General features: G+C 32.7%; 1 protein-coding gene across 1 annotated transcript; it reads left to right on the forward strand.

The window, feature by feature from the left end:
- The first annotated feature begins 3,125 nt into the window (after positions 1–3,125).
- LOC136204099 (uncharacterized) lies at positions 3,126–10,227 on the forward strand. Its single transcript, XM_065995296.1, has 12 exons — positions 3,126–3,188; positions 3,453–3,545; positions 4,061–4,189; positions 4,448–4,748; positions 4,954–5,072; positions 7,165–7,297; positions 7,871–7,947; positions 8,402–8,599; positions 9,084–9,273; positions 9,362–9,540; positions 9,632–9,732; positions 9,823–10,227. Exons 1-12 carry the CDS (start codon positions 3,174–3,176, stop codon positions 9,956–9,958), a joined length of 1,671 nt encoding a protein of 556 aa, XP_065851368.1. The 5' UTR covers positions 3,126–3,173; the 3' UTR covers positions 9,959–10,227.
- The last annotated feature ends 13,934 nt before the right edge of the window (positions 10,228–24,161 follow it).

Raw genomic sequence — 24,161 nt, forward strand, 5'->3', positions numbered from 1 at the left:
TACCGTTTCTGCCATTGTTAAAACAGAAAATGTTACAAAAGCAAAGATTGTAAACAACAGATACAGTTCAAATGAGATGAGCAACCAGAAATACAAAATTGTGATTCGTCTTTCATTGCACGCGTTGTGAGAAATCTATACTAGAAGAGGTAACTTGATTCATATTTCAATAATTGATTACATGTACCATATTTCAGTTTATAATGCGTGATTGGATGTTTTCATGTTGTTAGAGCATAGATTGTATAAAAGAGTGTCAGATGATGTGACATTTGATTTGACAACTTTCAAATGGTACTTACTATTGGAGTGATGATGGATGCCAAATAATATTGCCAAAAAATGGCAACTTTGCTAAACTTTTTTTAATATAAAAAAGTGATTTACTTCATTACTATTGGTATATCATTTTTATGAGTCTCTATCATTTCACTATTGGTTGACAATATTTATAATTAAAATAAATTATATATAAAATGATAATTTATGGGGCAATTGTGGCAACTTTTAAAGTTATTTACTATTTGAGCATTTTTTTTAACAAAAGTTGCTAAGAGTGATATGGATGATTAAGTTAATAAAAATATTATATTTTAGTATGATGTGTTAAGTTTTGACACTCTTTAAAGCAACATATATTGAAGATGCTCTTATTACATTGAAAAACATGAAATTACATTGAAAATTGTGCATTGGGGCTTCAATCGTATTTATATGTGAAATTTGTTATTATTTCGAAAATAGTTTCAATTTTAAAAGAGTGCTCGTACTTGAAAAACATTTATGTGTGTTTGTTTTATAGTTAAATAGATCTCACCGTCGTGAATAAAAAGCTCAAAACTATTCTAATTTTTTTTATGACAAATGTAGGTTCAAAACGCGGCATGCACAAACCACCTATGAGAACAACACATGAAATAGGGGTTTAACGTATCATGACACCTCTTGTGCAATGATTAGTCTGTGTGTGACACATGGAACCTCTCCCTCTCTCCAATCGGAGTGTGTCACGAGGTGCATGGTTAGCATCGAGCCCCAACCAAATGTGTCAAATCTAGCACGTTTACGATATATACTGAGACGCATCAGTGGTGGCGCGACAAATGTTGACGCATCTAGCATCCTTCCGGTGCTTTTTAGTTGTTGAATATTTTGTTTTTCACGTTATTTGTTTTAGCAATTTTAATTAAAAGTTGGATGTAAAAAAACTTTATTTTAATTTCTTATTTAGAATTTACTAAATAAAATTTCAGACTTATTATAAATAATCCATGCATAAAATTTTAGAAATTTTATTTAAAGAAATTTGAATGGATCAAATCAAGTTTGATAAATAAAATGTTTTATATTAAATGTTACACTAATCCTTTATTTTATAAAACTAATTTTATTCAGATGATACGTGTACATTTTATTTATTGAATGATAGCAGATGCCCTCTTTTGATTTCCGAAATTTTTTAAGGCTTTGGTTATTAGTGATCTAGAGGACCTTTTGAAACTTTAAGAGGTTCTGACATTTGTCAAAACATAAATTAGGTGCTCCTACCAGTATGATATGATGTTCCTCACATTGTACCTAATCCTCTCTCAGTGAGACGTCCCATCACGCTCCCTAAAAGTAACACCACCTCTATTAAGCGTGTTATTCTTTTATAGGCATTCTTTCCACCGTTTCTCATTTCTATAGAAACACGACATGTGTCTATGAGCGTCCTACTTGGGAGTAAATACAGGGCCGACTTAATTATAAAGCCACTAAAGCAAGGGCTTTAGGCCCCATATTTTTTAAGTTCCAAAATTTATAATTATAATACATTTTTAATCCATAAAAAAAGTTTAACATACAAATCACTCAAAATAATAGTTAACTACTATAATACATATTAACAATTACATGAACAAATTTCTTAATTTATATAATTAATATAAATTAGTTAACATTAACCACTTTGCTTTGTTACTTTACTTACTTTATTAGACTTTTAACTTTCTTATGTGTTTGTATTTTGTACACGTTAGAAGAGCTTGAGGTTTTTCATTTTTTTTTCTTTTATCATTAGAGTCCATCTAGAACCTGTTAGAAGAGTTTGAGATTTTTCATATTTTTTAACCGTTAGATTTTAGAATACACATGTTATCTAGTCCTAGAAAAACACACTATACATTCCTTATTTCCTTTTTCCTTTACATCCTTTTCTATTAAAAAAAACCATATTATTGCAATCATCTGTAGTTTTTAAAACAACTCTCATTATTATCATATTAATCCTTTTTTCTTTAGTGGATTTTTCAACGACTTGTGGCTTTTTATCCTTAGTGTTACTATCATTTTCTCTGTTGATTCCGTGGTAAGAAGTTTTTGATAACTAAAATTAATGAAAAAAAAAAAATACTTAATTGAATAATTATGAAATAGTAATTTTACCAATCGAAAATGACTTGTTAAAAAAATTGATTGTGCAAGTTTAATTAAGAAAATTGCATCAAATAAAGCTAGAAGAACATATAGAAATATGTATATAATTTTTAAAAGGCCCTATTTCAATTTATTTTTTTCAAAAGGCCTAATTGAATAATTCGCTTTAGGCCTCTTAACACGTAGAGATGACCCTACCTAAATAGGCAGAAAACTTTTCAAGTTCTAAGAAGCATAATTTTTAGGAATCTCCGTTGAAGGTAGCGTTTCACCATCTGACCAACAAACTATAAAAAATAGATTTAAAGTGACACATTCACTTTTTTTTGAAATTTTTCTAAAATGGATCGAAAATGATGTTCCTCTCACCTTATTAAAAGCCCTTAATCATAATCAATTACTATTAAAGTTATCTATTTTTTTTTATGTATACCCATTAATATATAATATTAATATGATATGGTTTTTTATAATATTTATCAATTAATTTTAATTTAATATGTTAATTATATATTTAAATTTAAATATACAAAATCTTGGATGATGGGCCTGTTTTATGTTTACTAATAAATGGACCCATGTCTTGGCTCGTTTCTCACTTCCTATGGCTAAACCGGCCCACTAAAAGCCCTAACACAAACACTGTCTTAAGCTTCCAGTCCTTTTTTTGGCTCTGCAAGCTTCATCTCTCTCTTTACAGTCTGACTCTGACGTCTGCTCGCGGGCTGCTTCAATTTCAGAGTTTTAATTCTTCAATGGAAGATTCTAAGGTTAACTCAGTTTACTCTACTGTATCTCTCATTCACTTTTTTTTTTCTCGTTTTGTTTTCAATTTCCATGTATTGGACTAATTTGCAGAACATTGTACAGAACCATACATGATGAGGTTGAGAGTTTTTTTTTTTTTTTTTTTTAATGTTTAAAAGCTGCAGGTTTAGGGTTTCACACTTGTATTTTTGGGGATGTTCTTTTACCTTATTGATATTTGATATTATGTTTTGGAAAAGGAAACTGAACTTAAGTTGTTGGTGCAGCTGTGTTTATCAGATAAGTTCATAGAGACAGATGATGGCTGTACAATACTCCTGAAACTATCTGAAACTGACCCCTTTTTTAATCAGAAGAAGGTGAGAAGTGAAATGAATTGTAAAATTGTTCTTGTTCCTTCATTTCTTAATCAAAATTTAATGGGGCTTGAATTTTTGTTGGTTCAGTTGCTTTAACTATAGCTCTTTATAGTTTTCTCTCGTATCAGTAAGAAGATATGTATAGGAATGAAATGAGAAAATACTGCTTCAAATTTTCTATCATTTGCATATAGGATGAACTTAGGATACACCAATGTACTCATAAAAAAAAGGTCGACAGAAAATAGAAAAGAAGATAGATTCACTATTGTAAATGCATATAGTCTTAATCTTGATCTACATATTAATCTCTGTGTGTGTGTGTGTGTGTGTCTAAGTTAGAGAGCGTGGAAGTGCAGTTTTTCAATTTGGTTGTCTTACTTTATTATGTCTGTTGACATTGCAATCTATTTTGATTCAGCATAGTAATTTCTTATTCTATCAATGAAAAATTTAATTCTACGTGCTGTTAATTTGCTGTCTTTGTTCTCATCAATTTTCATATGATTTGCCAGGATTTACTTAATCATAAAGGTTTTGACGTCAAGGAACAAATAAAGCTTCAAAGCTCCTCATATCCTGATTCAATTGCTACCACCTTGGAAAAAATGCTTCAAATAGGAAGAATTATACACTTAGACGAGGTAAAATCCAATATCTCTATCCAACTTATATGTTCTCCAATTTGGAAATATGATTGATGCAAGTAATAGGATCTAGTGTTTTTTTTTTTTTTTTTTTTGATGCACTGGTTATTGCACTAATATATGGTATGGAAGTCATAGTTTAAGTTTAATTACTTAAAATTTGGTCATTTTCATGTCTTCCTTGTTCTTTTGAATGTAGTATTTTTCATTTGTACTTTATAATGATTGAGTGAATTGGAACTTACTGAGTTACAGGTAGAACTTTACTTTGATGATGTTGATAGATGTTCATCGATGGAATGCTTTAGCCCTAGGAATGAGGTGGAAGCTCTCAATTCAATTCTAGCTATTGTTAACAGCTCCCTGTATACCAAAACACAAACAAAACTGAGCATCTTGCAAACATTACGAGATGCAATTTTGAGTAGGATTGACAAATTGATGGAGAAGTGCAGAGTCAAGACTCGAATAGATAGAAGCTACACATGTGAAAAAGAAAAAGGTTTAGCAGTATGGGGTGAAAGCAATGGCGTAAAATCCAGATTGGAGATTGTCTGTAAGTGTTAGGGTAATCACTCTATGTGTGCTAGTATATAGGTTAAGTAGATTACTTCTTTTCTCCTATCTTTTTGCTATATAAAATCATGTTGTTGCGAAGTTTGATATGCTGCCTAGAAGGGTAAAAGAAGAGGTTTTCTTTGTCCCAGGAAAGTACATAATCACTTTAAATATTGTGTCATGTGCTTTATTTCTATTTGTAGATATTGAAGGAGCTGGTAGAGGAACCATTGCGACGAATGATCTAAAAGTTGGGGATATTGCCTTGGAGATCCCCATATCTATTATTATTTCTGAGGAGCTTGTGCATCAATCAGACATGGTAACTTTCATTAAATATAAGATTTTACATACATTTTCGATTTATCATGTGAAGTATTTGGAAAGAAATGATGATGAAGTAAAAATGAACTCACGCATTTGAACAAATTCCATGGCTGTCTTGTGTATTCAATAACTGCCTTGTATCAAGTTGTTAGGTGAGCCTTTTTACTTTGGATAGGCATGAAGACCAATCATTCTAGTTAGTTTAGTTTCCTCGACTATCCCTGAGATGTTCTCCGGGGCTCTTTTTCCCCAGGCAGGCAGATAAACCCAAGTGGACAGTCTCCGGACTAGTAGGGGTCTTAAAGCAATAGAGTCAAACCATTTCTTCATTTTTTTTTTTCCGTGGTTGATTAGCTTCATCTTTCCTCCTCTAAATCAGCTGGTTAAACATCAGATCTATTCTCTTTTGGGTTTGTCTTAGGGGCTGAATGATTTTTGTTAAGTTTACTCTTTTAGTTGTTGGTTTTACTGCACTAATCGTAAATGTGCTTTTTTTATTATATATTTTTATTTTTTTGGCCTTTATAAGATACTCTCTGTTGTTTTTTATATGTCGCTTAAGGTTTTTCATCAAAACCAATGCAATATTAATGAGACTATTAAAATGACTAATTTACCCTTAATACTCCTCTCCTAAATCTCTACTTTCTATGCAAAAATTCCCTCTCTTCTTAATTTTTATGGCTTAATTAAGATTATTTGCATTAATAGTTATACCTTTCTCATACCATAAATAGGGACAAACGAGAGAAACCGTTATGAAAAGTGCATTGGTAATACAAAACGACATATAAAAATGAACAAATTAAAAAGTCTAAAAGGTCATATAATAAAAAACGGAGGGAGTATCTATTAGTAAAGTTTAAAGGTAAATATCATAATATGATCCAATGATCCAATCCAAGTTGAAGTCATCTCTCTTCTTCTTGGTCAACTCAATTTGTGTCTATGGTATTTTTATATAGATGGGAAACGGGATAACTGAGGGAGGAAAGAAAAGAAGATATTAAGGACCTTATCAAATAAAAAGATGATAGCTTACTTTGCTATGGTGAGGGTTACTTTAGTTCTTCAGGACCAGTTTTGGTACTCGAAATAGGGTTTGGTTAATCTGGGTTAATAGTGGTTTGTCTGTAATGTTTTCTTATTATGTGAAAATGGTATTTTTGTTGAACCGGTTTTATTATTGACATTTAATGAAGGATAATTTTGTCCTGTGAGTTCATAGTGCTATGAATATAATCTGCACAACTTCTGCTGACTAATCCCATTATCAATTCTTTGTATAATTTCAAGTTTATTAAAAATAATTGGATTTTCTTTATGTGATTACTATCTACAAATTGAAGGTAACATATCAAAATTTAATGCACATTTCAATTAATGTGAGCCCCATATCTCTCATGTGCCTAATTTTGAGGAGCCGTTTGCCCCTTATATGCCTTACGCACTTGTGATAGAAAACAGTCTCAGAAACCAACAATCAACAGTTGAGAGAAGCAAATTCAGGAGAATTAGGGGGTTTTCGTTGATATATTCAAGTCGAAAATAAGCCAAACAGAAAAGGAAAGATAATACAGTAAGAGCAACCTTACTGCTCAAGCTCTAGAGCCGAGATAACAAACAATTTATCAATCGTGACCTACACAAAATATGCCCATCTGTATGATACAAGCCTTGATTCCCTCACTACCCACAAGGAATAACTAACTAACCTTAGGATCAGCCTCCATGTGTCCCTCTCCAACTTTCTTCCTGGAATATGTTTTCCATTTCTTAGGTCCATGAGAATGTTGGTCTAAGAGCTGGTCCTTAGCATAATCTCTATCAACTTAAATCCATGTTGTTGATTCTTGTACGCAGTAAAACTACATGGAAGAGAAGGATATCTAATGTATAGCAGAGGAGTGTTCATGTTTCATGGTATGTTTTGCATGCAATGATGTGTTTTATTTAGTTCTACATATGTGCTGGATCAGTCATTTTGGATTCTGTTTGTAAGGAATAATATAGTTCTGCTTGCTTCCCTCATTTTTTTCATGAAAACAGTGTCGCAATGTAAGATTTATTCCTTAGTTTGTGTGCAGTATCATTTGTTGGAGAATATAGATGGGATTTCCTCTGAGACTATGTTGTTGCTATGGAGCATGAAAGAGAGGCATAATTGCAATTCAAAATTCAAGATTTACTTTGATAATCTACCAAAAGAATTTAATACAGGTTTGCACTTCTGTTTTGATACATTGATTCATTGATACTTTGTGTATTTAATTGCATGTAGGAATCTAAAAGGTTTTTTGTGGATGAATATTAGATCATTTGTTGAGTTTTAGTATATAGTTCCTTAAGGAGTAGCTGACCAAGTTGTGTGGGAGGTCCTTGACAAAGTTGGAACATATTAACTGGTGTAATAATTAATATTATGCCTAAAGTGTGGTGATTAATGAGGCAAACCACCTGTTATTTATGGAGGGTTTTTAGAGTGAAGGTATTAGCTAATTTTCAAGTATCAATACATGTTCCAGTAATTATTATCTGATTATGACTTGTCAGTTTTCTCTTCATGAACGGGGAAGGGGGTCCTCATTATGCTGTGATAGATATTTTGAGCTAGCAAGCAATCACTTCATGAAAATATTTGGAAGGATATAAAACTCCCAAAATGTATTCCTTTGACCTCTCTTTTTGTGATTCAGCCGCTGCCTTGTGGCCTGTCTCTTGCATTTCTTAACAGTTTTCATTGAGTTTGGGTTGTTGTTTATCTTCTTTCCCCCTTTTTGTGAATATCCACAGGGTTGAGCTTTGGAGTTGATGCAATCATGGCATTGGATGGAACATTGCTGTTGGAGGAGATAATGCAAGCAAAAGAGGTCTCGAATTATTCTGTTTCATTTTCTAGTCGGTGTGGCTGTTATGTGTTGGCTTCTTGTGATGGACAAGGAATTCAGGGAAAAGCATTTTGACTTTCTCAGATTAGTTATGCATCTTTAGATTATGGTTTCTTTGGTTTAAGCTTTTGCTATTTTAAATGCAGCAAGCTCTGTTGTCCAGGGATATAAGTTAAGAAGAAACTTTTTTCTAAAAATATATTTTGAGCATTGAAAAATCTTTCCCCCAAATCATTGAACTTTTATATTATATAAACAAGGTATAGATTCAGTATATTATATGAGTCTCAAATTTCAAACTGTTGATATGTTTCAGTTAAATTTTCGTGGTTTCATCATCTGCAACTTCTTCAGACTTGTACATATACATCATTTAAAGCTTCCGGACAAAAAGCTACTTTCTGAATGTGGTGTGTTTGTTCTTTGACTTCCACAGCACTTGCGAACTCAGTATGACGAGTTGGTTTCTTCATTGTGTGAGAATTATCCTGATATTTTTCCGCCAGAGCTCTATATGTGGGAGCAGTTCTTGTGGGCTTGTGAACTCTGGTACTCCAATAGCATGAAAGTAATGTTTCTCGATGGAAAACTAAGGACTTGCTTGATTCCAATTGCAAGCTTTCTTAACCATTCGGTATATTCCCTTTCATCCTTATCCTTAGTCTTTCAGACTTGTTTCTCAGCTAGTCATCTTTTATTTTGCTTGTTGAGTAAACTTCTGGCTTGCGGTTGGACTAAGTGTCAGCCATTAGCTTGCCTGAAAATGATCTCATGCATCTGGGACTAGACTAATAAAAATTGCTGCTCTTTAGATGCTGAGATTAAATCTTAGGTTAATATATTGCCACTAAATATTATATATCTGATAAAAAGAACTTCACCAATTGTGTGCTATTCAATATTTGCTGCTTTTTTACTACTCAAAATTGATAGTTACATACTGTGAAGTATCCGACATTGGCTAGTTAGAGAGACATTCTATCATTTTTACTCATTCGATGGAAGGTGGTTATTGCTGTTTGTTTTACTCATTCGATTCTCGCTTCAATTGATATTTGCAGCTTTTCTGGTGATTTACTTTTTTTTTCCTTTCATGTTCTAATTGGTTTGTTCTCCAGCTCCATCCGCATATTGTTCACTATGGCAAAGTGGATTCTCTAACAAATACATTGAAATTCCCACTTTCAAGGCCTTGCCGAATCGGGGAACAATGTTGTCTTAGCTATGGGAATTTCTCTAGCTCACATCTAATTACATTCTACGGTTTCTTACCAGAAGGAGACAATCCATATGATGTAATTCCATTGGGTAATCTCCTCCTCTATTGTCCTTAAATGAAGCTGAAGACATTCAATAGCTTTTCCTACATGCTTATGAAACCCTTGTGTTGATTCAGATATTGATGCTGGCGAGGCTGAATCTATTGAGGATTGCCCTGTATCTAGCCAGACAACTCACATGGTTCGAGGAACCTGGCTTTCGAAAAACCATAGTATGTTCCATTATGGCTTGCCAAGTCCATTACTAGAACTTTTCCGGAGAGCCCGTAATGCTACAGAACGACCTAAGACCTTTGTAATTCTCTTTCTGCACTCCATTTTTATGTATTGTCTTTGCTTACATATTACACAGTCGATCTGAACTCGATTGAATTGGGCTTTTTTAGACGCAATCGAGCTTCGAAATTGAAATGGAAGTTCTGGAAGACCTGAAGTCTACGTTCCTCAACATGATGGAAAATCTGGGTGACTTGGATCTTTTAAACAGGTATCAATAACACTACTCAAGCTAGTATTTAGCTCAGAATATATCCTTTCAAGTAGCAAATAACAGATAGATATTATGTCATTATTGCAGAGAAAGCGCGGCTTGGGATGTTAAGCTCGCATTAGAATTCAAAGATCTGCAAGGACGAATTCTCTCTTCGATTTTAAGTTCATGCGATTCTGGTCTCGAAATGGTGCAAAATGAACTGGCTAAGTGCGTGGCTTGAAGCAAATTAAGGTGCCAGAAAACAGCAGAAGAGAAAATTTGGGTTATTGGCACAATTTTGTCACTTGGAGGCCTATAATCCCAAATTTGGCACATTTAACTCATGTACTATAACTGTTTCTAAAAATTTGATCATTGACATTAATTATTCTTTTAGCAGTATATCAAGCTTTGTTAAGAAACTGTGTGTCTCAAATTGTGTAATTTTAAATTTTTTATTTCTAAACCATCAATCAAGGGTGAAATTTGAATTTTGTGAAATTATGGGCTAATAAAATGATTCTTTGTGCCAAATATAGAACCAAATTTTAATTTTACCTGCCAGAAAAATAAACGAGTTAATTGCACTTTGAGTTAATTTCAAAAAGAGCATTGAATTTTATTTTGTTTTAATAAAGTTACTGAACATTTATTTTAATTTTAATAGTCATTTTTCCATTTCGGGCAGCAAAAATCAAACGAATAGTGACTTGATATATGTTAACGATTGATTTTTATGTATGACATGATTATATTTATCATTTAGTTAAATAAAAATTATATTTATCATTTAGTTAATTCAACTGAAACTATATATTTATAGAATATATATGTGATTGTCACATGACTAATATTATAAGTAGTTGAGTTTTTTCTAATATGATTGTCATGTCACTATATTAGTGATTAACTTCATTGAAATAAAAAGCACTAATGACTTTATTAAAACAAAATGAAATTGAACGACCTTTTTTTTTAACTCTAAACTTTACTTACTACTGATGCAATTTATCTGAAAACAAACTATCATATAGAAGATGTGGATAGTTACAAAGTATAGGTAAAAAGCATTTTGAGACCTTGATTATTTCAATTTTGGTTGATTTTTATTTTAATGCATTAGACTTCTAATTATTATTTTTTATTTGTGTTTAAATTAAGCTCCAGAACAATCAAAAGAGTATTACACATCTTACCGGTGTTTGAAATTGTATTTTTTAGAGTTCGAAATAAGGTTTTATAATTTTTCTATAATCACATTATACATAAAAAAATTACATTCAAACTGTTAAAAGCGTAAATTTTGAATTTTGAATTACTTTTTTGGTACCGGAAAGTTTAACGTAACCAAAATAAAAAAAAACCAGGGGCTTATTATAGGCTTAAGAAAGTAGAAACTCAATCGAAGAAAATCATAAGAGCATTTCTAATGTATTCATACCCATAATTACTCAATACGCGTTACATTAACGAAACATTATTATTGTGAGACGCACTTAATAAATTTTATTTGATTAAATTATCCTGATTGGAGCTAGGTTATAGATAGATAGGGATGAAATGGAAGAATATGGAATCTGAGTTAGTGTTTTATTATTATAAATGTTGGTCACATGTGTTGCTTTACATTGTTTTTATTTATAATTATGGAATTGATTAGAGAGTCTTTTATTCCTAATCCTTGTGGGATTGGAAAAGGAGGGGAATGAGTGGCCTCAGCAGAAAGGCATGCGCATTATTAATACCCTTTACATTTGTGGTCAATAATATTCTACATTACTTTATTATTATTATTATTGTTATTATTTATAATTTAAACAAAGTAATATTATTATTAATGTAGTTAAGATTTTAATATTGGAGATATTAAGATGCTTGGCTTGCTGATGCCACTATTTGACTTGACAATTAATGCCTTTTATATATATATATATATATATTATAGATTAGAGACTACTTAGGATGGATATGGAGTTCAACAGCAGCAATGATATTCCAACTTTAAGTAAAAAATGCTACTAGAGTTATCACTAAGTAAAAGTGATACACAAGTTACTTTTTGGTTAAAAAGGGCAAAAAATACTCTTAACGTTTTAGGTGAGGAGCAATTTTATTCCTAACGTCTAAAATTGTACAATTTTACTCATAATATTGAAAGTCAAGAGCAATTTTACTCCTAACGTTGATAAATTGGGTCAATTTGAGAAATAATTCATCAAATTTTCTTCTCTGTCATGAATCTTGTCATCTACACCTCACACGTGCGTCATTTTATCAGTAACAAATCACAAACATATGTTGGAATGTGAAAAAAAATAAAAAATAAATACTGTCTTTTTGTACGAATTAGAAAAATCCAAAGAATTCATTGAATTTATAAATATTAATCTCCAATTCTATTATTAAATTATAAAAAACATGAAATCCTTTTTTAGAACAAATTGATTTGCAATTTGTGCAGAATAAAGAACAAAAATATCTGTGTTTTATAATATTGTCTGAAATTGACCCAAATTATCAACGTTAAGTGTAAAATTGCTCTTGGCTACCAATATTATGGGGTAAAATTGCACCATATTAGATGTTAGGGGTAAAATTTGAAGGATTTGAAGCGGAAACATGTTGGTATTTAGGAGACGAATTTCAAAAATTTTCCCTAAACAAACAATCAGTGTGATCCAATCACTCTGATAAACAGTCAAACATCTGATGTCTGACATCAAATCCTTAACCAAGATCATTAAGTTCTTCAATAATCAAATTGATATTTATACTACAAGATTGGAAAAATACCTCTTGTAGATTCCAATCGGGTATTAAAGCTTCTCTAGTGGTGAAGCCTCTAGTCAGTCCACTAAGTCGATTAGATCAAGCCTCGAAGAAATTGATTAATCTTGCTCAAAATCGAAAACTGATTCCGTATCCGATTTTCTGAACCGTAAAATCGTATCTCTATATATTGTATTACCTTAATCTTCTTATATATATATCTTTCAGATATATATATATATATGCCTTGTTTCAATCCTTTCCAGGATTGAAACACATCATGTACTAGGACACTACGTGTAGTGCATGTAATATATATATATATATATATAAAATTAATATAATAATAATAATTAATTAATATAAATTAATATAATAATTAAATATATTATTATTATTAATTTATAATATATATAATAATAATTAATTCACTATTTAATTAATTACTATTATATCCTTTAATAATATTTTAGAGGAGCTAACTTACAACACCTCTAAATACTAACAGTCAACACTTGATTATTGTATTTGGAAATAGTCATCAATCTAAATTGAGCAAGAATAATAATTTATAATTTCCTCAATTGAATATCAAACAGTGTTAGAATGTTTTGTCAATCCCATTGACATATTCAATTGTGTTAATTAATTAATTAAAACACTTTTAATTAATCAATTTAACTAAAGCTTGATGCAAATAACTTGTATGTGTGTGACTTTCTAGGTTCATCTTTAACTGGCATTAAAGACATAATAATAACACTTATTAATTATGTTAGGAATCCAATTCCTTGTACTACAAGTGTATCCTATATAAGCTTAGCTTATATATACTTATAGTCCTCTAAAGGTCATGATCTCCAGCTAACACACTGCGCCATGACGTCCTAATTAAAGAATGAAGTTACTTGAAGTAAACGCATAATTAAACTAATTATGAACCATCGATCATAATTTCCATGCACTAAAGTCCTTTCATTAAAAATTCCGATCTTGACTAGAGCCACAAAGTGTCAAGCTCTAATCGTCAAGATACAAAGAAATATTGATTAAGTCTTTGATAAAATAAGACTCACATCAAGGAACCATTCCTTGATACTTATCTCATAAGACGAGTCTTATTGTCCTGGCCAGGAACTCATTCCATCAAAAAACTAATCAATAACTATCTTAAGATTTATCTCTATTTACTTAGAGTAATGAATCCTCTATTAGCAAACTCTTGTTACACTACACAACTAACTATAGCGATTCACTGCTGGATTACCAGAATTAAGATCCCAGTACAAAGCAGGAACAAACTATAATTACCTGCGCAAGAACAACTAAGTTTCTTCAAGTCAAAGGACTATATGCACTATTATGACCTAGATAATAATTATGTTGACTAGGAGTAAACCTTTGTGCGATTATTATCTAACGTCACAGTTCGACCATTCGCCTCTTCGAATGTCCACATATTTATTCTGATATCAACATATCAAACGGAATGAGATTTTCTGTTTCTGATTAATATCTCATACTAATCAAGAAAATAAACAGAGGTGATAATCTAAGGATAGATGAGTGTCCAATTCATTATCCACCGATTATGAACATTTAAGATTATTATTTTACCAAAGAAATATATCTCAATATTATTAACTCTTAATAATATCATCTCTTTGTAAATAATCTTTGGACTAATATGTATATTCACTAAGTAATTAAACAATACAAATAATTACACATGAATACATATTTTATTAACTGCCATTTGGATACAAAATTCACACTGTAAAATATACAAAAGGAATGGCCTAGGGCATACAACACTTACAATCTCTCACTAGCACTAGAGCCATTCAGTACAATATTTACGACCTATCTTCTCAAGATGACGGTCTAACTGTGACTGAGTCATTGGCTTAGTAAATGGATCAGCTGGATTATCAGCTGATGCTATTTTCTGCACCGAGATATCTCCTCGTCCAACAATCTCTCTGATTAAGTGAAACCGCCTAAGCACGTGTTTGAAGTTCTTGTGAGACCTTGGTTCCTTGGATTGTGCAATCGCTCCATTGTTATCACAATACAAAGGGATTGGACTAACAATGGAAGGAACCACACCAAGTTCGGTGATAAAGTTCTTCAACCACACTGCTTCTTTAGCGGCACTTGAGGCAGCAATATATTCACCCTCAGTAGTGGAATCAGCTACAGGATCTTGTTTAGAACTCTTCCAAACAACTGCAGCTCCATTACATGTAAACACATATCCTGAAGTGGATATAAGTTTCTCCTTATCTGATTGAAAGCTAGAATCTGTAAAGCCTTCAATTAACAGATCACCTCCTCCATATGTTAAGATCATATCTTTAGTTCTTCTCAAGTACTTAAAGATAGCCTTAACAGCAATCCAGTGAGCCATACCTGGATTTGATTGATATCTACTTGTTAGACTAACAGCAAATGCAATGTCTGGCCTTGTACACAACATAGCATACATTAGACTTCCTATAGCAGAAGCATAAGGAATCTTGGCCATTTCTGCTCTCTCTGCTGGAGTCTTAGGTGATTGCTCCGTAGAGAGTTGCAAACCATGTCTAATAGGTATCAATCCTCTTTTGGAGTCTTCCATTCTAAATCTCTTTAGAATTTTCTCCAAATAGAGTTTGTGAGATAGCCCTAATATTCTTTTAGCTCTATTTCTATAAAGCTTAATTCCAAGAATATAGGCGGCTTCTCCCAAATCTTTCATAGAGAAGGTAGAGGATAACCAGACCTTAACATTAGTTAACATACCAATGTCATTCCCAATTAACAGAATATCATCAACATACAAGACAAGGAAAGTGATAGCTCTCCCACTAACCTTCTTGTAAACACATGGCTCATCAAGATTTTTGACAAACTCATAACCCTATATGGCTTCATCAAATCTTTTATTCCAACTCCTTGAAGCTTGCTTAAGTCCATAAATGGATCTCTTAAGCTTACACACTTGAGAACTTTCCTTGGATATAAAACCCTTCGGTTGTTCCATGTAGATTTCTTCTTCAAGAAATCCATTGAGAAATGCAGTTTTAACATCCATTTGCCAAATCTCAAAATCAAAGTGTGTTGCAATGGATAAGATTATTCGAATACTTTTAAACATAGCTACGGGTGAGAATGTTTCTTCAAAATCAATTCCCTCCCGTTGGCGATAACCTTTTGCCACAAGCCTTGCTTTATAAGTATCCACAATTCCTTCAGAATTCAATTTGCGTTTGAATACCCACTTACAACCTATAGGAACTATTCCTTCAGGTGGGGTAACAAGTTCCCAAACTTCATTCTCATACATGGAATCAATCTCACTTTGCATTGCTTCTAACCACTTAGAAGAGTCAGTATCACATACTGCTTCTTCATAAGTAACTGGATCATCAGGATGGTCAGTACTACCAAAAATAAATAACTCTTGTTCGTGGTCAGTAATTAAACCATACCTATCAGGAGGATGTGAAACCCTTTCAGACCTCCTAAGAGTTGGAGTGATGATATCTGTTGTTTTGGTAGGCTCATCTGGCTGATCAAATTGCTTTGATTCAGCATGTTGGATTTCTTTATTAGATGACTCCTCATCCAATAAAATCTTTCTACCTTTACCACCTTCTTGCAGAAACTGTTTCTCAAGAAAAATGGCATCCCTACTGATAGTAACAATTTATTCACCAGGGAGATAGAAATAATAACCCATAGATCCTTTTGATTTAGGGTATCCAACAAATCGACCTTTAGTAGATCGTTCCTCTAATTTTTCTATTTTCTGCTTTTTTGTATAAGCAGGGCAACCCCAAATTTTAACATGATTCAAAATTGGTGCCCTTCCAGCCCATATTTCATATGGTGTGGTAGAAACAGATTTAGAAGGAACACGATTGAGAATGTAAAGTGCTGTCTCAATTGCATATCCCCAGAATGAGATAGGCAAATCAGTATAACTCATCATCGATCGAACCATGTCCAACAAAGTCCGATTCCTCCTTTCAGATACTCCATTTAATTGTGGTGTGTAAGGAGGAGTGAGTTCAGAGATAATTCCATTTTCCTTGAGGAAATCATCAAATTCAGTACTCATATATTCACCACCTCGGTCTGACCTTAGTGATTTAATATTTTTCCCAATTTGATTTTCTACTTCGGCTTTGAATTCTTTGAATTTTTCAAAAACTTCATATTTGTATTTCATTAAATACAAATAACCATATCTTGATTTATCATCAATAAAGGTTACGAAGTAGTGATAACCTCCACGAGATATTTCACTAAATGGCCCGCAAACATCAGAATGAATTAATTCTAATATTTCATTGGCTCTCTTCATTTGTCCTACAAATGGTTTTCTAGTCATTTTTCCTTGTAAACATGATTCACATGTTGGATAATCAGATTGAGAATTTAGATTTTTTAAAATTCCCATCTTATCCAACTTAGTGAGTCTATTACTAGAAATATGTCCTAGACGGAGATGCCACAAATATTTGGAATTAAATTCTGATTGTTTATCAGTGGAATTATTATTCACCTCTTTTAGGTTGCCAAGCAAAACTTGCTTATTTTCATTTTTGTTATTTGGTATATTTTTATCAACATAAAATAAACCACGATGTAAAACACCAGAACCGATAATCACATTATCAAAATATATTGTACAAGCTTTATTACAAAATCGGAATTCATAATTCCTTTTTGTCAAACTAGATACAGATATTACATTTTTATATGCTCCTGGTATATATAATACATCTTTCAATAACAAAACATGATGGTCTAACATAAGTGAAATATCTCCCACTGCCCTGGCTGCAACCCTTGCACCATTTTCCAGTGTGAGTTCCACTTCACCATCTTCCAACAACCTTCTATTTGCCAGATCCTGAACATAGGAACAAATATGAGAAGTTGCTCCAGTGTCTAAAATCCAGGCATTAGATGAGTTATAAGAAAGATCATTATTTAAATCAACATTTAAATAATTATTAAGAGAAATACCTGATGCAGAAGCTGCACCCTTACCCTTCTCTAAATTTTTCAGAAAGATTGGGCAATTTCTCTTAAAGTGACCTTCCATTCCACATTGGAAACATCCCTGCTTAACAGCACCCTTAAGTTGTGTTGAGGCTTTTGGCCTCACAAATGATGGACTTGTATTAGTGGTCTTTTGAACTTTCTTTTTCTTCTTTTTAGGTTGGGTCTTACCCTTCCTTTTAAAAGAAGATGCAGCCACTACTACAACATCATCTTTCTTTTTATCTTGGTCCACCACATTCTGTTGGTGAACAACCAGATTCTGCAGCAACTGAGCCAAAGTACACTCCACTTTGTTTAACTGGAAGTTTGAAACAAAACCTCCATATGAACGTGGGAGCGAAGAAAGCACGAGATCAATTTGGAGTTCATGAGCCATTGCAAAATCCAAATTTTTCAAAGATTGGATTAAATGAATCATGTCTCCAACATGATCAGAAACATTCTGGCTTTCTTTCATCTTCATCCTAAAGAGCTTACTTGATATTTTATATCGCATAGTCCTGCTGGTCTCACCATACAGGTCTTTTAAGCCCGATAAGATTTCAAAAGATGTTGCTATATTCTCATAATGCTTCTGTAATTCATTATCCATAGAAGCAATAATATAGCATTTAGCCTGGGTATCATCATCTACCCATTTATCATATGTCTCATGTAAAGCCTTTGCTGCATCCTCTTTTGGGCATGCAGGCTTAGGCTTTAGAATTACATATAATAAACGTTGCTGAGTTAACACAACCTTAAGGTTTCTCAGCCAGTCCACATAATTCGGCCCTGTGAGCCTATTACGGTCTAATATCGATTGGAGAGGTGTTGATAACATGTTTGGAATCAAAGAGTAACTGCAGAAAATAAAGATTGATAGTCAGTTATATATTTAAGGTGAATTAAACGAACCAATATGACATGGACTTTTATCATAATGGGTTCCCACTAATTTGGCGAATCCTATACTTCCAAATAGGAAACGATAATTCTTTGGAATGAATTACTAGTGGGTAAATCGAATTCTTATAAATTCTATTAGCTTATCCCTCAACTTCACATTGGTATTATTAGGACAACTAATAAATTCATAAGTTGACAACACTTGTCAATCACCTTGCACTATGCTGTGAAATTCAATTTAATACTTTTCTAGCTCCTAGTGTTTTAATGCTCAGTTTCCCTTTGACATTATTGGATTTCCACACTAGATAAATCCAACCCACTAGATCAGCAGATTATATTAAGCCCGAATCAACATTGTTCAGCTTCACATTGGCATTATTACAATGTTAATTGCCTAACATAAACCACAAATTAATTCAATGGGAATTAGCTTTCACACTAATCACACAAACCATTTGCGTATTAATGCACCAGTGGAGAGCCTCGATACAACTCTTGTATCTTTATCGGATTTAATATTTATTTGGAAGATTTCTGGTCTTGCAGTTAAATTAAATTTAACTTAAGGTCTCACTTTGCACATTAACCAATTTAAATTTCTAACATGCAATTTTGCATAAAAAGAAATTTATCTTGAATTAACACTTAATTCAATTTATTAGTTAATGTTTGCACATTATCCAATAACATGCCTTGTGGTGATCAATCTTAGCATTCATCTAATCTTATTGGTATAATTATGGATTGGATAAAATTGAACATGCAATTAATAAAATTACATATATTTATGTAGTAAAATCAAAATTGATTTTATTACATACTTTTGACCCTTTTTGTACAATTGACCCTCAATTGTTCCTAAATGTAACACTTACATTTAAGGCCAATATATAATTTTAATCACATTTCAATTTTATCACAGCAGACAATATATAAATTAAACAACTAAAAATTGTCTAAAGCATGCCCACGCCATAAATTCTGCAATCTGTCAATTTCGACATTCCTTCAATTTTGCTCCAAAATTACAACAAGAGCAAAATAATAAAAGCAAAGCCCCAACAATCCATAATTATATCAATCAAGAGAACACAACATCAATTAACTATAAAAGAACTTAGATGGCTCTGATACCACTTGAAGGATTTGAAGCGGAAACATGTTGATATTTAGGAGACGAATTTCAAAAATTTTCCCTAAACAAACAATCAGTGTGATCCAATCACTCTGATAAACAGTCAAACATCTGATGTCTGACATCAAATTCTTAACCAAGATCATTAAGTTCTTCAATAATCAAATTGATATTTATACTACAAGATTGGAAAAATACCTCTTGTAGATTCCAATCGGGTATTAAAGCTTCTCTAGTGGTGAAGCCTCTAGTCAGTCCACTAAGTCGATTAGATCAAGCCTCAAAGAAATTGATTAATCTTGCTCAAAATCGAAAACTGATTCCGTATCCGATTTTTTGAACCGTAAAATCGTATCTCTATATATTGTATTACCTTAATCTTCTTATATATATATCTTTCAGATATATATATATATGCCTTGTTTCAATCCTTTCCAGGATTGAAACACATCATGTACTAGGACACTACGTGTAGTGCATGTAATATATGTATATATATATATAAAATTAATATAATAATAATAATTAATTAATATAAATTAATATAATAATTAAATATATTATTATTATTAATTTATAATATATATAATAATAATTAATTCACTATTTAATTAATTACTATTATATCCTTTAATAATATTTTAGAGGAGCTAACTTACAACACCTCTAAATACTAACAGTCAACACTTGATTATTGTATTTGAAAATAGTCATCAATCTAAATTGAGCAAGAATAATAATTTATAATTTCCTCAATTGAATATCAAACAGTGTTAGAATGTTTTGTCAATCCCATTGACATATTCAATTGTGTTAATTAATTAATTAAAACACTTTTAATTAATCAATTTAACTAAAGCTTGATACAAATAACTTGTATGTGTGTGACTTTCTAGGTTCATCTTTAACTGGCATTAGAGACATAATAATAACACTTATTAATTATGTTAGGAATCCAATTCCTTGTACTACAAGTGTATCCTATATAAGCTTAGCTTATATATACTTATAGTCCTCTAAAGGTCATGATCTCCAGCTAACACACTGCGCCATAACGTCCCAATTAAAGAATGAAGTTACTTGAAGTAAACGCATAATTAAACTAATTATGAACCATCGATCATAATTTCCATGCACTAAAGTCCTTTCATTAAAAATCCCGATCTTGACTAGAGCCCCAAAGTGTCAAGCTCTAATCGTCAAGATACTAAGAAATATTGATTAAGTCTTTGATAAAATAAGACTCACATCAAGGAACCATTCCTTGATACTTATCTCATAAGACGAGTCTTATTGTCCTGGCCAGGAACTCATTCCATCAAAAAACTAATCAATAATTATCTTAGGATTTATCTCTATTTACTTAGAGTAATGAATCCTCTATTAGCAAACTCTTGTTACACTACACAACTAACTATAGCGATTCACTGCCGGATTACCAGAATTAAGATCCCAGTACAAAGCAGGAACAAACTATAATTACCTGCGCAAGAACAACTAAGTTTCCTCAAGTCAAAGGACTATATGCACTATTATGACCTAGATAATAATTATGTTGACTAGGAGTAAACCTTTGTGCGATTATTATCTAACGTCACAGTTCGACCATTCGCCTCTTCGAATGTCCACATATTTATTCTGATATCAACATATCAAACAGAATGAGATTTTCTGTTTCTGATTAATATCTCATACTAATCAAGAAAATAAACAGAGGTGATAATCTAAGGATAGATGAGTGTCCAATTCATTATCCACCGATTATGAACATTTAAGATTATTATTTTACGAAAGAAATATATCTCATTATTATTAACTCTTAATAATATCATCTCTTTGTAAATAATCTTTGGACTAATATGTATATTCATTAAGTAATTAAACAATACAAATAATTACACATGAATACATATTTTATTAACTGCCATTTGGATACAAAATTCACACTGTAAAATATACAAAAGGAATGGCCTAGGGCATACAACACTTACAAAATTGCTCCTGACCCAAAATATTAGAGGTATTTTTGCACCTAAACCCTTTACAAAATAATACTATTTTAGGCCTAGATAACGGAATGTGAAACGTCATTTATATTACTCTATTAAGTTCTACCAACTGTACGTGAAATATGAATAACGTGTCACGTTTTGCCATTGAGGCCTACATTGGTGTTATTTTGTATGTGGAGCCTAAATTGATACTCCTTAAAAAAAAAACCTTAAGCATATTTTAGTACTCTATCCCTGAAATAATACCTTGCAGTTATGCTTTTAAGTATACTTCCACAACTCTTAATTTTGTAAAAGGTTATGTGTTAAACTCTGTATTTTTATTTGGTCATGATCATGTGCATTTTGTCCTTGTTATTCTGTGTTCTACCTATTTTGTTTGTAACCATTCAATTATCAAGTTAGTTAAGGAGAGAGAAGGGAATGAACACGTGTTGTGTGCAAACCTAGGAAATGGCTTATTACCCTTGAGCTGTGTGCTTGGGAGATCATGAATGAAAATATGAATTAACCTTTGTTTTCTGTGAAATCTTATTTTCTCCTTTTGTTTCTTATTCTCAATTAAGTAGGTATCATTTGGTATCAAAACATCAATTCTAACATGTTAACTCCCACCATATCCAAACCACCATGGCTGATGGAACCCGATCCTAGGAACTTAAGAAAATCTGAAGAATATGGTGAAAACCATGTTAGCCGAGCACACACAAAACATGAGCAAGACATTGAAGATCTCATCTCTAGAACTTAGAGCACCATTACAGAAGAGATTAAACATTTTCCTAGACAGAAAAATCGTGGAAAGAGGAAATAAAGCAGCAACTAAGCTCTTAGTACAATGGACATGGGGACTGTTGAAGAAGCAACTTGGGAATTCGCTTATGAATTGCAGAAGAGGTTCCCTGATTTGGACTTTGAGGCGAGATCTTAAATAGAGTGGAATGTTATGTGTTAAACTATGTGTTTCTATTTGAAACTGGTCATTTGTGTTTTGTTCTTGTTATTCTTGTTGAATGTATAGTTTGATATACGGGAATATTATGGAGATAGAGAGATAAGTAATAACACAATAATGATTTGAATCACCTTGATGATTATGGCTCAGAGGCCTTGTATTTATAGTGAGCCAATAGTAGTTTGTATAGGAATACAATACACAAGTATAAACGTATTGAAACTCTACCTAGCTAGGGTTATAGACAAATTGAAACTCTAACTAGATAAGAATCTATTTACAGAGATAATAGGAACATTATCTCTAACACCCCCCTCAAGCCGATGGCGGGCACGAACAAAGAGGCAAGAGCGTAGCATCGTGAAGCGAGCCGGAGCTAGCGGCTTGGTGAGTATGTCTGCAATCTGATCATCGGTTGGAATGAATCTGACACTGAGAAATCCTCTGTGAACTTGTTCATGAACAAAATGATAATCTAGCTCAACGTGCTTCGTACGAGCATGAAAAACTGGATTTGAAGTGAGATAAATTGCTCCAACATTATCACACCATAACTGAACCAGGGTAGGTAAGGAAAGCCCAGATCCGAGAGAAGTGATTTGAACCATAAGAGTTCTATTCACTTTCTGTGGAGGATCTGGCTATTATGGGTTGCTTGCAGGTCTACCACGATACAATGCTGGATCCAAGGTAGACACAAAAGGCACCCGTGGATCGTCGATCATCAGGACACCCTCCCCAATCACTATCTGAGTAACAATGGATGTGCTCTATTGGTTTTATGGACATGACTATCCCAAAGTCTGATGTGCCCTGAATGTAGCGTAAGACCCTCTTGACTCCTTTCCAGTGCTCATCAGTCGGACAGTGCAGGAACTGACATAATTTGTTAACTGCAAAAGCAATGTCAGGACGAGTGAATGTTAAGTATTGAAGTGCTCCTACAATGCTTCGATATTCATCTCCAGAGGTTAAGCTGATGCCTAGCTCTTTTGAAAGTGTTGGCGTGGTGGCCATGGGGGTCAGTGTAGGTTTGGAGTCAATCATCTTCACTCTGTCTAGGATGCCAGCCACATACTTGGCCTGACACATGTGAATGCCATCCTTCTCATATCTTATCTCAATTCCGAGAAAGTATTCTGCCTTGCCAAGATTGCGAATGGGAAACTCATGTTCAATGGCTGCAATTGTGTTGGTGATGTGTGCAGGGTGGTTACCTGTTATGAGTATATCATCAACATAGCACAAAATGTAAGTCTTTTCAGTGTCGGTGCGTCTGATAAATAGAGAATTGTCAGCCTGTGACATCTTGTACCCAAGTGAGAGGAGGAATGTTCGAAGGCATGTGAACCATTCTCGCGGTGCTTGCTTTAATCCATAAAGACTCTTTTTGAGAAGACAGACATGATCCGGTCGGTCACTATCCCAAAAACCCTGCGGTTGTTCCATATAGGTTGTCTCTGATAAGTTTCCATGAAGGAATGCATTAGAGACATCCAGTTGATTGATGAACCAGTTGTTTGCTGCTGCAATGGAAAAGACAGACCGAATGGTTGTAGCTTTGATTACTGGACTAAATGTTTCTTTGTAGTCAATCCCAGCTTTCTGAGTGAATCCCCGTGCT

This window comes from Euphorbia lathyris, chromosome 8 (assembly GCF_963576675.1).
Source record: "Euphorbia lathyris chromosome 8, ddEupLath1.1, whole genome shotgun sequence".
Lineage (NCBI taxonomy): Eukaryota > Viridiplantae > Streptophyta > Magnoliopsida > Malpighiales > Euphorbiaceae > Euphorbia > Euphorbia lathyris.